General features: G+C 37.2%; 1 protein-coding gene across 1 annotated transcript in view; it reads left to right on the top strand.

Moving 5' to 3' along the window:
* The first annotated feature begins 1,824 nt into the window (after positions 1–1,824).
* Positions 1,825–16,597, top strand: part of Zbbx (zinc finger B-box domain containing) — a 172,250-nt gene continuing 157,477 nt past the window's right edge. The window contains exons 1-4 of the mRNA XM_050147566.1: positions 1,825–1,932; positions 8,399–8,518; positions 12,901–13,014; positions 14,930–15,020. Of these exons, the coding sequence (XP_050003523.1) occupies positions 8,451–8,518; positions 12,901–13,014; positions 14,930–15,020 (273 nt within the window). The 5' untranslated portion in view covers positions 1,825–1,932; positions 8,399–8,450. The remainder of the gene's footprint in view (positions 1,933–8,398; positions 8,519–12,900; positions 13,015–14,929; positions 15,021–16,597) is intronic.

Below are 16,597 nucleotides of genomic sequence, written 5' to 3'. Positions count from 1 at the left end.
GGAGAAGGAGTTGAAAGCTCTGCATCTGGATCAGCAGGCATCAGGGTGAGGAGAGACACTGGATCATGTTTGAGCATCTGAAACCTCAAAGTCCATCCCCAGTTCCACACGTCTTCCAGTAAGGCCATATGTGCTCCATTAAACTCATCTCTTAACAGTGCCGCTCCCTATAAGCCTATGGGGAATATTTTCATTCAGTCCAACACAATCTTACTGCTACAGACATGACACATTTTGGTTGCATCATATAGATATATAGGGAAGTGAAACTAAGTTGGAAACTTCCTACCTGTTGACTAGCTTTCAGAGTCCTGTAAAGTACGATGACGTTTGGTGGGAAGAAAAAGCAAGGGCCATCTTACTCAGCTCTGCAAGCGACATTACCAACCTGCTCATCAAGGTACACCCATCTGTGTGATAGTGGTGTGACTGTTACAGGGATAACCAACAACCTCGTATTAAATTTGAGGCTAGCGCCAAAGGAGACAATCCCTGCATGGTACTGTAAACCCAATAAAACACATGACTTGGTACCTCACAGGCATTAGCGGGAACTTGATACTGTTTAGTTAAATTGGCGTAGTGCTAACCTACCAGAAAAATAACTGTTTACACCTGTAGATGAATGCTACTCTCAGCCTTAATCTCTTTCCATTTAACAACAGCGGATTCCAAGACTCACAGCTTCTCCACATGCTACAGTAAGAGACGAATGAGTGCTCAGATCTAAACAAGAAATTTGTGCAGCCCCATATAAGGCTCAGATAATGTGGTAGAAGACCACCTTCTGGGTCTAACACAGCCCCTCCCTGTAATCATGTACGTACAACAACTGTCATTATCTGACTACAGGGGTTGTACAAAACTGGCCCTGTAAACAGTCAGTCATGGCAAGAGAAGAGTTCAAGGGCCCTACCTCTCCTGTCTCATTTATAGGCTACGGGGACTCTGCGAGAAGGGCAGTCCTTGTCTTTAGTTTCTGTGTTCACTGGTGACCCCACCAACCACCAGGGGGTTATATCAAACCCACAGATACTCCTGTTAAACTCATTTAGTCAAAAACCAAAAAGACTTGAATGTGGGTTGCAAAGGGGTTTTGTAGGGGGGGATTGGCTGGGGGGGGGAAGTGAGATAGTTAGAATGTGTTATACACAATATATGAAATTGTCAAAGAGCAACTTCAATTAAAACATTTGAATGCATGATTTCTCTGTATTTTTATGTATATGCATGTGATATCTCAATACATATGTCTAAAAGACACATCCTTATGGATAAATTATTTGTTACCAAGTGAATTCTGCACTTGCCAAGAGAACTAGATTCTTGTCCCAATTTCTTGGCAGTCTTTTGAAAGTAGTACAACATTATACAAGGGTGAAGGGCTTACTGAAGTTAAACAGCTAGAGTTAATTTGTGGGCTTGTCATTTGCTAGCTTTGTAATTTGGTGTAAATTACTTGGATTTTCTGTGCCTTAATTTTCCCACAGAGATTGGGTTGCTATGAGGGTGAACCGAGTGGTACAAGTAGGAATCTTTGATCCATACTTGCAATGCTGTAGCGGATCAGTAAATGTAGATCCATCCAGGCCAACCGAATGATCTCCCCAGCACATCAACCTGTTGAATATCATTGAAGTTTCCGTCCCAGGACCAGAATTCCCACTCTCTTACCCATCATAGACTCTCTTCCTCCCTCTGGAGGCGGAAAACAGCACTACCGAGCCCAGCATTCTGGTTGCTATGGGTACCGATGTAACGCGGTAACCAAGGGGACGAAGGCGGAAGCTTCAGGCGGCTGTGGCAGCAGCTGCAGCAACGAGGGTCGCAGGTGAGTCGTAGGATTAAGGAGGTACACAGCCAGTGGAGGATTTTGCCGTGAAGAGCCGGGAGATAAGCTGCATCTGGGTGGTACAGAGCGTGCAGCAGCAGGTGAGAAAGGAGACGCTCCGGGGTTGGGAGAAGAGCATCAGTCAGTCTAGAAGGTATATGCTGGACCCTTGCCATAGCAGACTCCTGGGCTTCCAGAAAAAGCTCTGGATCAGGAGTTCACGTTTCTAAATAAAAGTCTTTGATCAATGATGTCATTAAATACAAGAACCAAGCATGACGCCCAGACAGAGAAAGCACAGCCTCCCTCAGTTACAGCATCCCCAATTCCCTTCTTTTCAATTGCTGGTCTCTTTTGTCCTTTGAAGTCACTGGTGCCCTGTGAAACATGTAGCTACCGCGGAAACCATCTCACATAATCCCTTTGCATCTTTCTTTCTTTCTGCCTGTCTGTTCTCATTTAGCCACTTCTCTCTTGAAGTTCGCTTCTCTCAAGTAATGGCTGGTAGGGCAGGAGTACCTGGTTCCAGAAATACCCAAGGCAGTGGATGTTTAAGTCTCTTTATCTTTCTCATTCCTTTTTGATTGTTTTGTTTTGAAACCAAAATGAGCATGAAGAGAGACTTTGGCAAGTCGTGTCAAAAAAAAAAAAATACTTTGTGGAAGTAAATCTGGATAAGATTAAACTGAATTGTTTGCCCTTGGTAATCTCACCTCTTTCCCTGATCCTGTTGTTTGACCTGGCAGGCTACACAGAAGATGGCCCTGATTTCCATAACAATGCTAGGTGTCTTACAAAGGAATTCCCTAAAATTAGTTTCCCTCTTTCCTTCTTCCTGATGCTTAACATTTCCTGCAGTTATTTTGTTTGCTTTTTTTCGTGTTTTTAATTCCTTCATCAGAACAAACATTCAGAGAAGATTGGTGTAACACTCACCTTGTTCTTTTGTACTTCATGCTACACATAGAGATATTTGATAAACATTCATTGATTGCTCGTTTGTATTTTGTAGCAGATATGTAAAAACACAAACATTTGTTGTGGTTCAAAGACTTAATATTTTTCTTCCTAGATATGATTGTGCAGTAAGTTAGGAGTAGTGGAAAATAAAATTTTTACAACTTAGTATGAGATTTTTCCACACTGTCAGATATGCAGAAACTGTGACAACACATGGAGATTCACAGCATCTATTTAAGCAGTTATGCAAAAATAAAGTCAATGATAATAAATGAAAACATACACAGTCTCTAAGAAGATTTCCCTTTTTCTTTTGGTGGAGGAAGCAGTAAGAAAATCAGTCTTCTAACAGCTTAATGAATAGAATAATGGAAAAAGAGAACAGGAGACTAGGAGGAAGGTGATACTTAATAGAAAATATTAATCCTAAGTGCCAGCAGAGTACTAGAGTCATAGTTATTGTATGCAGAGTATTCCTTAAAATATTTATTGCAGTGTGTGTGTGTTACATATGGAGGTCAGAAAATGAGTGCAGAGAAGTTTTCCTCATTCCACCATGTGGATCTTAGGCTTGGATTCAGCCTTTTAGTTTAATTGTCAAGAGCTTCTAACTGGCGAGTCATCTTGCTGGCTCTCGAGAACTAGAGAAGCAATTGGACACCAGACAGGTATTAAATATGTCACTATAAAATTTTCAAGTATGTAATCTTCCCAAGTGTGAAAGGTGATGACTGGGAAAGAGGAAGTAATATTTGCCAATAAAACCTTGAGTGTGTTTAGACATTTAGATTGTTATGAATTTGACTTAATGATGTTGAGAGTAAAGAACTGTAACTAGGTTTAAAGTCTTAAGAGCAGCTGCCGGGACTAGAACAAGTAACAGAAGAGGAGTTCTGGCTATTTCACCATCTTCGCATGCTTAATGATCGAATGCTTAAAACATGCGTGGGGAAACAGAGTGACGGCAGGTCATACGCGAACAGATGTAGCTGAGAAAATATTAAAGGGCCTGGTTTCTGAAAACTGTAATCTAAAGATGTAAAAGTTTCATTGTGGTTTGAAATCATCTAACTTCTTATTTGATCTTAAATTAATAATTGCTTCTTTCCCATTGTGTTTTTCATAGATTTTTAAAGGCAGCCAGAGAAGTGTTTATGTCTACAGAGTCCTCACTACTTAAAGGGGGTCTTCTGACTTGAATCAGGTCTAACATAAGATGTATGTAACTTAAATTCAGTATTCTTTCTCATCATTTTTAACTTTAAAGTGTCCTAAAAGACTATCTTACATTGCTATCTAAATACAAACACTTCCCAGTTGTTTAGGAAAGCATTGGTGTAGAGCATAAAATATTGGGCTGTGTGTGTACCTTCAGTACGACTGAGCTGTGCCCTCCAGAGATCCTGAGTGGATAAAAAAGGCTGGAAATCAGACCGCCTGACTGATGTTAGGGCCTGTCATGGGCAAACAAGACGTGTGCCACTCATGCCCAGCAACTGAGGCTGGAGATCATGTATGATCTCTTCATCCCTTACACTTTTTAAAGATTCGACACACAGATATTAAGTAAGTGTTAATATCAGATATATTGAAATTTAGAGTTAACATTACTTTAGTACTTTGAAGTGTGTGTTTTCTAATAAACTTAATTTTTTTAAAACATTTCTTTCACAAATCTCAGATTTCCTTGGACTATTTTACCTAATGAGGTAAAAGCGTTTAACCCTCCCCCAAAGAATCTAATCATTAGAAACTTTATAAATATGTTTTAAAGTAAAAGAAAAATAAACATTTTAGTGGTAAGCTTTTAAATTTTAGTGTATGAGGTTATTTGAGGCATTAGAAGATTCAAGTAACCCACAAAGGAGTCTTGATTATGGCAAGGGTATGTTCATTCATGATCTACTGACCATATACAGACAGACAAGGATAGCTATAATCCTGAATTGTAAGGTCACTTAAACCATTATGAGTTTTTGAGTTTCTGATGTACCTTAACAACACAGTTCTCGAGTGTTAACTTTTTGGATTATATTATCATTTCTCAAGTTCAAAAGCCTGGACAGCTCTGCAGAGATAAAACGTTACTCAAAGTTTTCATTCTGCCAGTGCAAGAGGGCCAAGTTTTTTGGAAACTTGGGGCACCTCTTAGAACCGTTTTTTCTTGTTTCATAGATGATTGTACATTTCTTTCTTCCATTGTAGTTACAAATACTCTCCATTCTGCTGGTCCCCTGGACTAGTTTCTCTCTAGCCACAGGGTCCTGCTCACTAACTCCTGTAGGCCGCTTAAGAAATAACCACTTTTAAGACTTAATATTAATTATATACTCTTTGGCCTATTACCTCAGGCTTCTTATTAACTAACTCTTACATTTTAAATGAACACATTTCTATTATTTTATATTTTACCACGAGGCTCGTGGTTTGTTACCTCTTGCTTTTTGGGTGGCTACATGGCATTTGCCTGACTCTGCCTCTTTTCTCCCTGCATTCAGTTTAGTTTTCCTCTTAGCTATATTCTGCCCTGCCATAGGCCAAAGCCACTTCTTTATTAACCAATGGTAATTAAACATACTCACAGCATACAGATCGGTATCCCACATCATTCCATTCTGTGGCAATAGAGTGATTGGATTTCTTTCCTAAAATGAGAACATGTGTAGAAACAGTATCAAGCTGTAATAATAAATCTGGTATTAAATCTGATGCATATATGTTAGTGAAAATGAATCTAGATGGCAATAAAGTATGCAAACAACCTAACCAGGTAAAGGAAATACATGCGAGGTGGCTTCCCTTCACCTCTAACTTCAGTTCTGGGATATCTGATGACCTCTTCTGGCTTTTGTGAGCACTTCACATATGTGGTGCACATACCATACATACATACACTCAGACATACACATTTAAAGAAATATATAAGTAAACAAATCTTTAGAGAAAAAGAAGTCATTGGTATCCTGCAATTTTATGTTGTGTCTCCAGCTTTATGTTTTGCTCTTTATGATTCAGACATTGTTATTGCTTTGCCATCTTGAGGAAGATGACTAATCATTTGTTGACTTTACCCAGAGAAACAGAGAGAATAGCATGACTCACCATAATAATCTTTCATTTTTATGCATGCCATAAATTGGCTTCTGTGCACGACTTGATAAACATTTAATTGAAAAGAAGCATCACTAACTGCATTCAGTGAAGTGAAGTGCCCTCTGAATAAGACTGTTTATTAGTTAAATCACATTATCATCAGAGCTGTAAATCTGAATCATCTCATTCTAATGAGATTTACAGGCCTTTCTTTCATCCTTTGTATGGATAGAATCAATCCTTGTGTGGAAGTTAAACGTCCTGCATATGCACATGCCTAGAGAGGCACATCACACAAAGGTCCTAATGTGCAGAGGAAATTAGGACAACAGATTATTTTGATGAACCAGAAGCATTAACTCTGGGCATCTTTTCCTGTTCCCCTCTGGATGGTACTTACATAAGTTTAGGCTTTATGAAGTCATCCAGATAGGAAAGAAGGCTGAAACTGAAAAAAAAACAAAAACCAGTCCCTCATCAGCTTCATCCTCTCTCCGTTCTCAGGATTCTATTCTCTAGACATGCTCTGCTCATCACCTAAACTGAATCTGTCATTAGTCCTGTTCTGAACTTCTTTTCTCTCCCCATAGTATGGAATCAGTATCCAACTGATGTTCTAATCTCCAAACCCTTTGTTTCAAAACTTTATTTCAATGCGAGTTAGCCTGGATTCTTTCCTGTATCATGTCTATAAGTTTTATGGCCCTTATTATTTCTCCTTTGTTATATGGCTTTTATATGCAAGTTTATATGCTCTCTTTGACTTTAGGCTATTTGAGCTCAGAAACAAATTTTCTTAGGCCTTGACTCTTCTTACCTCCCAGTACAGAGCCATGAATACATTAGAGTTCTAGTACATATTTATTGAGGTCCTGGACACATAGCACTAAATAGTTTGGACAGTTAGGATATGGCCATTTCAGTATTTTTAGAAGAGATTTTTTTTTTTTTTATTTTGTAGATAGGGTTTTATAGAACTACCCATCCTCTTTTTTTTTTTTTTTTTTTTTTTTTTTTTTCCAAGACAGGGTTTCTCTGTGGTTTTGGAGCCTGTCCTGGAACTAGCTTTTGTAGACCAGGCTGGTCTCGAACCCACAGAGATCCGCCTGCTTCTGCCTCTCAAGTGCTGGGATTAAAGGCGTGCGCCACCACTGCCCAGCAGAACTACCCGTCCTTAAACTCACTGTGTAAACTGTTGATGACCTTGAACTTCTGATTTTCTTGCTTCCTGAGTGCGTGCAAAGCCACGTCTGTTAACTGTCCTGTTTGGGCTCAAATCCAGAGCTTTATGCATGGCAGGCAAGCGCCTTTTCAAAGAGATACATCTCTAATCTTAGACATTAACAATTTTTATTGATATGAAATACAGTAGTAGTGCATATGAATCTGTAGTTCAGCACTGCAGAATAAGTTGTGAGTATTTGATAAATAAAATTCTGAGTATTTGAGACACTCAGAAAACAGTGTGCTCTTAATAATTTACTTTTATGGTTAACTCAGAGTTAACAAAAATATCTTTGTATTTATTTCTTATGGAGATGTTTTTTGAAATATTCTTATTTCTTGTTTTAGACAAGAGTGTCCTTAAAGTTATATATATGAGAATATGAGAATATCACAATTCCTTTAGGTAATTATTACACACCTTAATTTTTGTGCTACATAATACTTCTTGCAAAAAGATAATTAAATTGTGGCTCAAGGGTTCTTTTCATTCTTCAGTATATTAAGCATGTTTAGTATTTTAAATCAGGACTAAATAGTTGGTAAATAGTTATGCATTGTGAAAAGTGCATTTCAAGAGATGCATATTTAAGTGATTGGTCATTGTGAAAACATCATATACAAACTAATATAGCTTTGGGTTTACTAAATGATAGTATTTTAAGGGATTGTGGTCAAATATGGCTTCTGTTCTGGACTAAATGTTGGTATGAAATACATCACTCTGTCAATTTTTGTAGCCATTTAACCATGCAAAGAACCAAAATATATGTTTTGTTTATTGAAAGGACTAGGTTCTTTTTTTTTGTTGTTATTGTTGAGGACTAGGTTCTTTACTTTTAATTAAATATTTTCCAATTTTCTTTCTTTCAGATGCAGGGACTTTGTAGGTTGCCCAGACTGACTTTGAATTCCTCTGTACTCCAGGCTCACACTGAAGTCGATTTCTGCCATCTTACCTGCCTTATTCAGTTTTATCTAATTTATATTTATTTTACTTGAAGTATATATATGTATACATTCTGCATGTTAATGTACATAATATTTGTTATTTATTTAGGCTTTGAAGCTTTCTCATCCTAAAGATTTTGATTTTGAAAGTTTTTCTGAAGGTCGGCCGGCCTCGTGACTCAGTCAGCACGCACGTGCTTAACATTTCTGAAGTTCTAGCATTGACCTGCAACGCTGCACAAACAAAGCAAAATAACAAAGACTTCCCTGAATTATGTGTGCAGTTTAGAATTTATAACTGCTTTAATTCTATGGTTACTCTTTGTTTCTATTTTTCAGAAGTTTTCTGAAGCTATGACAATATTAAGACAGCATTAAGAAACAAATAATCATGAACACCAAAGATTTTGTAGTTATTCCCTGGGGAAAACCTGGAAATTCTGTAAAACTAAAATATAAGTAAGTACAGACATATTTTTAAATTAAAATAGTTGCTAAAGTTTCTACATGTTATAAATTAAACTATTATTTTTTTAAACAGGAAAAAGGAAAAAGTCAAATTTCATAAATTCTTACTCCCGTTTTCCTTCATTGCTGTGTTTTGTAGTAAGACTTCAAATTTATAAGCTATGTTCATATTATTGAGCATAAATTTATTAACTATTATATTACCAACGTGAAAAGTTATTTTATCACTTTATATTTTTAGGACTAAAATTATTTTATTAGTAGTAATGGAAATGTGAAGTTATATATAAAAGTTGGATTCATTTACTATTAAAGCAGTATAAAAGGAGGCTGTATTTTTGTGACCTATACCCAGGGTTAAGAGTTCAAAAAGAAGCTAAAATTAACCAGTGAATTAGGGTCTGAGATCTTTGAGCTTGGACACTGCTCAAGACAACATCCCAGGCACGGAATGGAATAGATTTAGAAAAATTTACCCTCCAGGTAAAGCCAAGTACTTCCAATGTCATGGCCATCAATTCTGAGCATCCTCAGTATTTTGTAACTTCTCCTGGGTACTAAAGGGATGCACTCACAGTTTTCCTTGGAGATCGGCTACTGTCATTGGAGGTTTTCTCAACTACTACTAAGAGCCAGCCAGGAAGAGTTGGGAACGTGCTGCCCACTTAAAATTTTAGATTTTGACTTTCCTAGTTCAGATCAGTGGTCTTATAATTATTTGATGTCCTCAGAGCATTTCATGAATTACACTTTCTTCACCTGTAAGTCATCGGGTGTAAAAATATTATAGAAACTGGAAAATGTTAGGCAAACACATGTTCTCACCATATTTAGATTTACGGTTGTTTTGCTGGTTATGGAAGTTGTCAAATTGTGAGTGTTGCTCTTTTGATCTTTAGAAACAAAGAAATGGCTGAGAGTACTCTATTGGATGTTTATTCTCTGTCTACACCTGCAAACTATTCACTAACAAATGTCTATCAGTGGTATACGTACTCTGAGAGCAAGTGGTGGCTACAAGGGGAAGAAACAAGAATCTTACTCTTTAAGTAGCTTGCAGTGGATATGTGGTACAGTTAAATTGACAGTATAGTTTGGTATGTGGTATAGCATGGGCTACATGTAGGCCCAGGGGCTTGGGAGTATATTGTCTATGTGGGCAGAATTGAGCAGATGAGTCAAGTTCAATGGAAAGAATACAGGTTCTTTGGTAGTTGTTGGATGGAAATGTTGTATTATATAGCATAAACTTTGTTTTTAAGACATTATCAACTTGCCTAAGTTTATAATAATACATAGTCAGAGAGAAGGGACAAGCCTATATAATAACTAATGGGTATGCAATAATCTTAAAAGTGATGAGTAAAGGGGCTGGAGAGATGGCTCAGTGATTAAGAGCATTGCCTGCTCTTCCAAAGGTCCTGAGTTCAATTCCCGGCAACCATGTGATGGCTCACAGCCATCTGTAATGAGGTCTGGTGCCCTCTTCTGGCATGCAGGAATACACACAGACAGAATATGGTATGCATAATAAATAAATATTTTTAAAAAAGTGATGAGTAAAGACACTGCTTTATGCTCTTATATCTTATAGAACTGCAACTCACAAGAGTGTGAAGGAAGAAACACTATGCTTATGACCCTGTAGTTCTCTATTAATTCTTTCCTTGTTCCAAGCATCCTTCGTGTGGCACTCTTAATAGTGGTCCTTGTATTTCCTGACCCTCTGCTGTCGGCTTACCCACAATGTTCCCCAACATTCTCTTTTATCTTTGCTGTGTTCATATGGTCTTTTCATGGTATGCCATGGTGCCTCATAGTGGATTTGCCTACCCTTCTAGCCCAGGGTTTAAGGCTCTTTCCTGACTTTCTTTCTTTCTTTCTTTCTTTCTTTCTTTCTTTCTTTCTTTCTTTCTTTCTTTCTTTCTTTCTCTTTCTTTTTTCTTCCTTCCTTCTTTTTCTTTCTTTCTTTTTTTGTGATTCATATAAAACCAAGCATAAAATATGCCCATTTCTCAAAAATAGTCTTTTCATCTTCAGCTTTTTCCTCTTTATCTGCTACAGTGGGGTCTTTAGAAGCAGTGTGTCTTCTAAGAAAATTAAATGACAATAATGTTTGTCCTTTTCAATGCTTCTTTTGAAAGCAGTAGGTGAACTACTGTAGCTTTTGAATCATTATGTGGATCATCATGAGAATGTTTTGAGTCTCAGCTCTGTTCTCCTGCCCAGAGTGTTCTATCAAAAACATGAGTAGTTATTCTGGCTGTTTAAGTTACCGGTCTGGGGTTACTTTAGATTTGTGCTTTGTACCCTCTTTGGTTAGCCATCTACTTCCTATCAGCCTATAAATTTAGTTCATTTTTTTAATTAAATGCTCCAATTTTCCTCTACATTTTCTCTCCTTAGATCATCACAATCACTACAGTTAGGATTTTTGGTGCCATTTCTTATCTGCCTGTCTTTGCTTCTAAGCCTTTTTACTTCTAATTTGAATTTTCATGGTACAGGAGAGTGAACTTTATACACACAAGTCTGATCGAGTGCCTTTAAATCCTGAAGGGGGATCCTTATCGTTCACAGAACTCCCAGTCGCTGATCACACTCTCAGGGTTCTTTATGATCTGACCACCAGCCACCCAGCAGGCCCACTTCTTGATGTTTTCCCATCTTACACTTAGTGAGCTGAGGCATGGAACTTCTAGCTCCTTGATTCATGTTTTATCTTTTTCTTCTGTCCACACTTTTCTTTCTTCCTGGGCCACTGTTACTAGCACCTCCCTCTGAACAGGCAAATGCTCTAATCCTTTAGGTATTAGCTCAGAATTCATTTACTCCAAGAAATGTTCTTAGTCTGAAGTCAAGGGTGTATTCTCTGTCCACAGGCTCGAAGTCCAGCTGTCCCTTCCCTCAGTAATAGCACAGTGACTGTATGCCTTCACCTGTCCTTCTTGATTGTATTCATACTGAATTGGAGACTGCATCTGTCTTGCTGCCTTTCATTCCTCAGTTCTTGAGTGTAGTGGGCTAAGTCTAACCTTTTGGATGTAATTTAAGTAACAAGCCATTTTCTCTATACTTTAGTTACTTTGAGATATCACCATGAACTATTTTCACCTGTGAACCAAAGCTTGGTACATTTGCTTTTCAGTGAAGGTTTGTCACCTCTGTACAGTAAATCTCTTTTCTGTCTTCATTATTCCTTAGTTTGAGCCAGGCCATCATATTCACAATGATGTAGGGAAAGTTTTAAATTCACAATAGATACTGAAATCTAGACTCTTGAATTGGCTTCTAGCTGTAGAATGGTTAGGATCTAAGTCTGGTAGGAGGGTGGAGCTTCAGATACTAATACAAAAATCTCTTAGGGACATGGAAGTGATTCAGTGCAAACATGAAGATTTGAGTTCAGTATCAAGAAGTCACCTAATAAAAACTAGATATGCCGTCACATGCTTAGAATCCCAGTGCTGGACAAAGCAGAGGTGGGCAGATCTGTTTTTCTGGTTGGTTAGTTAAGCCTACTTAGTGAGTTCCAGCTCAGTGAGGGATCCTGTTTCAAAAAAGGAAGAAAGGCAATAAGTAAGTAAATAAATAAATATGAACAAAGGAAGATATGGGTGATACCTGAGGAGTGTTAGCCAGTTTATCCTCTGGTCATGGGCAGTCACATAGATGTACATGTACATACTTTTGCCTTCTACAAACAAATATGCACACACACAAGCACACACACACCGCACATGCGTGCGTGCGTGCGCGTGCACACACACACACATATGCATACGGTCTTTTGTAGATAATCTCCTGCAAAGTATTAATAGGAGCTTTCTTCCAAAGAGACACAAATTGTTCTGATGCTCAGCTTTTTATACCCACATTAGACATTTACTGCAGGTTTCACGCTGCTCTTCCAATAGAATGAGCTCATGTAGAAGGAAAACAATTGTTTTAGGTGGAGGGTATGACTAGGTGATAAAATGGTAACCTAGCAGGAATGCAGCTCCAGGTTAAATCTCTATGCATTAAATGGCGGTTTATGTACTAAGTTAGGAACTATGTGATATAGTAAAGTCAATTATAAAAGTATAATTTTCTTCTATTTGTCACAGATACTTGTTTATATTTATAACATGGCTCCTGTACAAAAGCAAATGATGTTTTTTCTGCTTTTAGAGTTGAAGAGACACATGACTTAAAAGAGACTATTAATAACAGGCAAATACTTTTTAAAAAGAGCATAGGAACAGATGAACTAAGTCATTCTGTAAGCCTTACTAATAGCTACAATTTAAGAGCAGAAGTCTCTATGAAATTTGCTCGCCTCGAGGCTTATTTGTTTGCTCTAAATGACTCTTCGGATCATCTGTCTTTAGAAATGCTCGGGAACTGCAAATGGAGAAAATTCAGCTAGAACTCGAGAACCAAACGATGGAAAAGAAATTCCGAGAATTCCAATCCACATGGAACAAAGGAAAGGAAGAAATGAAGTGAGTGAATGTTCAGAGAAGTTTTTTAAAAAAGCACAAAAAGCACAATACTCCCTAATGTTGTACTGGTTTAAACATTCTATTCATTTGACTGAATTATATAAAGATATTTTGTATAACTTTTGTTATTCTAGTAAAAACATTTGGTGGGCTGATGACTTTTAACTGTTCCCGAGGAAGAAGGGATATTAAATTCCCTTTACTTTTACACTACTTTTTAAAATTACCAGGACTTTGGTTTCCATTAGATTACTAGCTTTTTTTCTGTTCCTAATTGCCTAATATGATAAGGTCCACAAGATCGTGAGGCCTGGAATGCACAGGAAAGCAATGAAAACTTGATTCTTTGCTATGAAACAACTGCACTCAGGATACCAGAAAACCAAGCTGATGTTAAGGGTATTGTTTGTGAAGTGCAATTCTTCAGTGAGCAAGTGTGTCCTTGCACGACATCAGAACTATGTAAACCTGTAGGTATATTTAAAATATTTTAAGCAAACTATATAATTTTGTTTTGTTGATAAAATCTCCATAACATTACGCTTATGTATTGTCGTGTGTTAATTTACTTTTTTTTATTATAACACTAACACACATCAGACTTATTTGTGTCAAGAGGAACTGACAGATACATGATAAAAATGATTTTTTAAGTCTAAGCTCACAACCAGTCCATTTCCTTGCACCATTTAATGAATAAATTTTTTTTTCCCGCAAATGTCTCATCTTTGTATAAGTCTTTGTGGGAATACGTGAGTGTGTTTGGTATGTTTATAAATGGACTAATCTATAAGTTATGAAAATAATTCACATCATAATATTTTGGTCTGTGCTCTAGCCATACACTGAATTATCCCATTTGTTAGTGGCTTACCTTAGCAATATTTTACAAATATAAATGCCACCATTGACCTGTACATGTACTTTTGCTGTTATACATGGCATCTTTGAATAAATTCCTCTCTCTGTCATTTTGGGTTCAGAAGCATGTTTATTTTATATTGTGCTTAACATGGGTAAATTGCCCTATAAATGGTATGCAGAAGTTTACAGTCTCCTATAAAGCAGAAGACTACACATTTCATATGTGTTTGGTTATTTTAGGTATCACTATAATTTGTAAACTGGAGTTCATGGAATCTGCTCCCGGAAGGGACTTTTCTTTAACTGTGGAGCCTTTACTGGATGGTCTTTTAGAACATTCTTCAACTCAAATGGGTTTTAAGAGTAGAACTATTCTCTCCTAAGGTTTCACAGATAGTGTCACAGAGAAAATGAAGAGTTACCACCTGTTGCCTCCCAGGAAAAGGGAGACCCACAATTCCAGTTTGGGGTTTATTATTTAATGTCTATGTGACATTGGGCAGTTTTCCAATGAAATATGATACTTTAGTCTTGGCATCCTCAAAAATGCATTTCCCCCCAGTGGGCCTCAATGAACTCCACTTTGAAATCTGTAACATTAGAACTCGCCTTCTTTGTAATCTGTGTTATTTCCAACATAGGAGCACATTCCATCACTCGGCAGACCTGCTGTATTTTAGGGATATAGATTTGTTCTTCTTTTCATTTTCATTTGTAGATACCTGGTTTTGTAAACTTTATGGCCATCTGTAAATTTTTCTATAAATTAGTAAAAGTCAGTCACTGTAAATGCCAAGTAGTGGAATGCTTCTGTGTTTACATATTTCCCCTTTCAGTCATTGCTACACAGACATCACAGATATAGAGGAGTGACCCTTAAAGTGATATACTGGTGATAAACTAAGTCATTTCTGACATCCTATTCCCAACTTATAGTGGTTTATCAGGCTGACATCCAGATTTCTATTTCCTAAAATGGGGAAATATATATGTTTTCACTAAAAGGACTAATGTTTTCAATAATTACATTTTGTTTTTATGCCCATTGAAGGTCAAGTGGATATTACTGGAATTCTGGAAGTGTGGGCAAATTGGGTAACAAGTCACATCTAACGTCACAAAGTAAAGTGAATGCTAGTAAGGTAAGAAAGAAGCTATTTTTTTGAGCAAGAGGACATACATTATGTTGTTGGGTTTTGCATTCTCTCTCACACTCAAAGATCCTCCATCCTTGCTTTACTAACTTCTGTTTAGGTTCACAATCTTCAGGTTAATACTGGCTTCATTATTCAGATACGCTTTGTTTTCCATGCAGAAGTATTTTTTTAATTAAATATTTCAGAAGGTTCTTGAAAATTACTTACAGGGGAAATTTTGAATTCCAAATACAGTTTTTCTATTTATTTAGAGGACATTAAATACAATGACAGCTCTATATTAAGGTGAAGACTAATATTATATGATAGGATGGATTATGAGCTTCAGTTCTGACTTGATATTATTTTTTCATTTCCTTAATATTGTTGCATTCTGCTTGCATAATAATTATTCATATACTCTTAGCCGCATGAGTAAAGACGTCCAAGAAAAGATTTGCCATGGCAATTCCCAAGCTATGTATTCACTTTCTCATTACTGTGCCTCCCGAGTGCAATTGTAAATGATATCATGGCATCACATTTATGATTGCAAGTAGGTAGGTGTTTTTATATAAGGAAAATGTTTCCTCTGGATTTCTTTAGTACAACATTCGTGACTTCGTGAATTTTAACTTGCACAGCGTTTTATTTTTATATACCTATCATTAAACTTTCATTGGGTCATTTGGCACCAACAAATATCTTACTCGGCACTTCTGTACTTTTTGGCTTCAGAGAAAGCATTTCATTGTACACTGTCATCCCCTTTGTGATAAGGTTTCTTTTACTCTTGGGTTAAAAATTTATAAGCCATATTTAACTCGTCATTATCTTTCCACGGTGCTGTCCTGTGTTGCATTTCAGATGTTACTGTAAATATGTTAAACATTTTGGCCACGAACAATTGTGGTAGCATCCTCTTGTATTCCAAGAACACGAAGTTGAAGCAGCGGGGTTGCCAGAAAGTTGAGGCCAGTCTGAGTAATGGTCTAAGATTCTGAGTCAAAAAGAAAAGATCAAAACAAAACAAAAAGTGTTGGCTGTCATCGATCACCAAATCTGTGATCATGAACTTGGATGGAGGGGCATTTGTAAAGTGCAGTTTTGGATTTCCAGCGATTTACTCCTTGTTTTCAAGGATGTCCTTGTATAATATAGAAAAAATGAGTCACATCAAATATTTTTTAGAAAGAGCCAATAAAAAACATTTGCAGTCAACATTTTGGATATGAATAATGTGTACTTGAGAAATAACAGTTTGGTTAATGAGTTTATGTAAGGAAATGTTTGAAGAATAAGTCAAAATCTTTGCTTCCCTAAATAAGAAGGAGAACCCAAAGAAAATCATATAGGCATCCTCCTGAATATTAACCTTCATCAGGCGATGAAAGAAGACAGAGACAGAGACCCACATTGGAGCACCGAACTGAAATCTCAAGGTCCAAATCAGGAGCAGAAGGAGAGAGAGCACAAGCAAGGAACTCAGGACCGCGAGGGGTGCACCCATACACTGAGACAATGGGGATGTTCTATCGGGAACTCACCAAGGCCAGCTGGCCTGGGTCTGAAAAAGCCTGGGT

Source organism: Alexandromys fortis, unplaced genomic scaffold, assembly GCF_014885135.2.
Source record: "Alexandromys fortis isolate MF-2015 unplaced genomic scaffold, M_Fortis_MF-2015_v1.1 scaffold_53, whole genome shotgun sequence".
NCBI lineage: Eukaryota > Metazoa > Chordata > Mammalia > Rodentia > Cricetidae > Alexandromys > Alexandromys fortis.
Note: the sequence above shows the minus strand (reverse complement) of the source record. Positions and strands in the feature narration are given on the sequence as shown.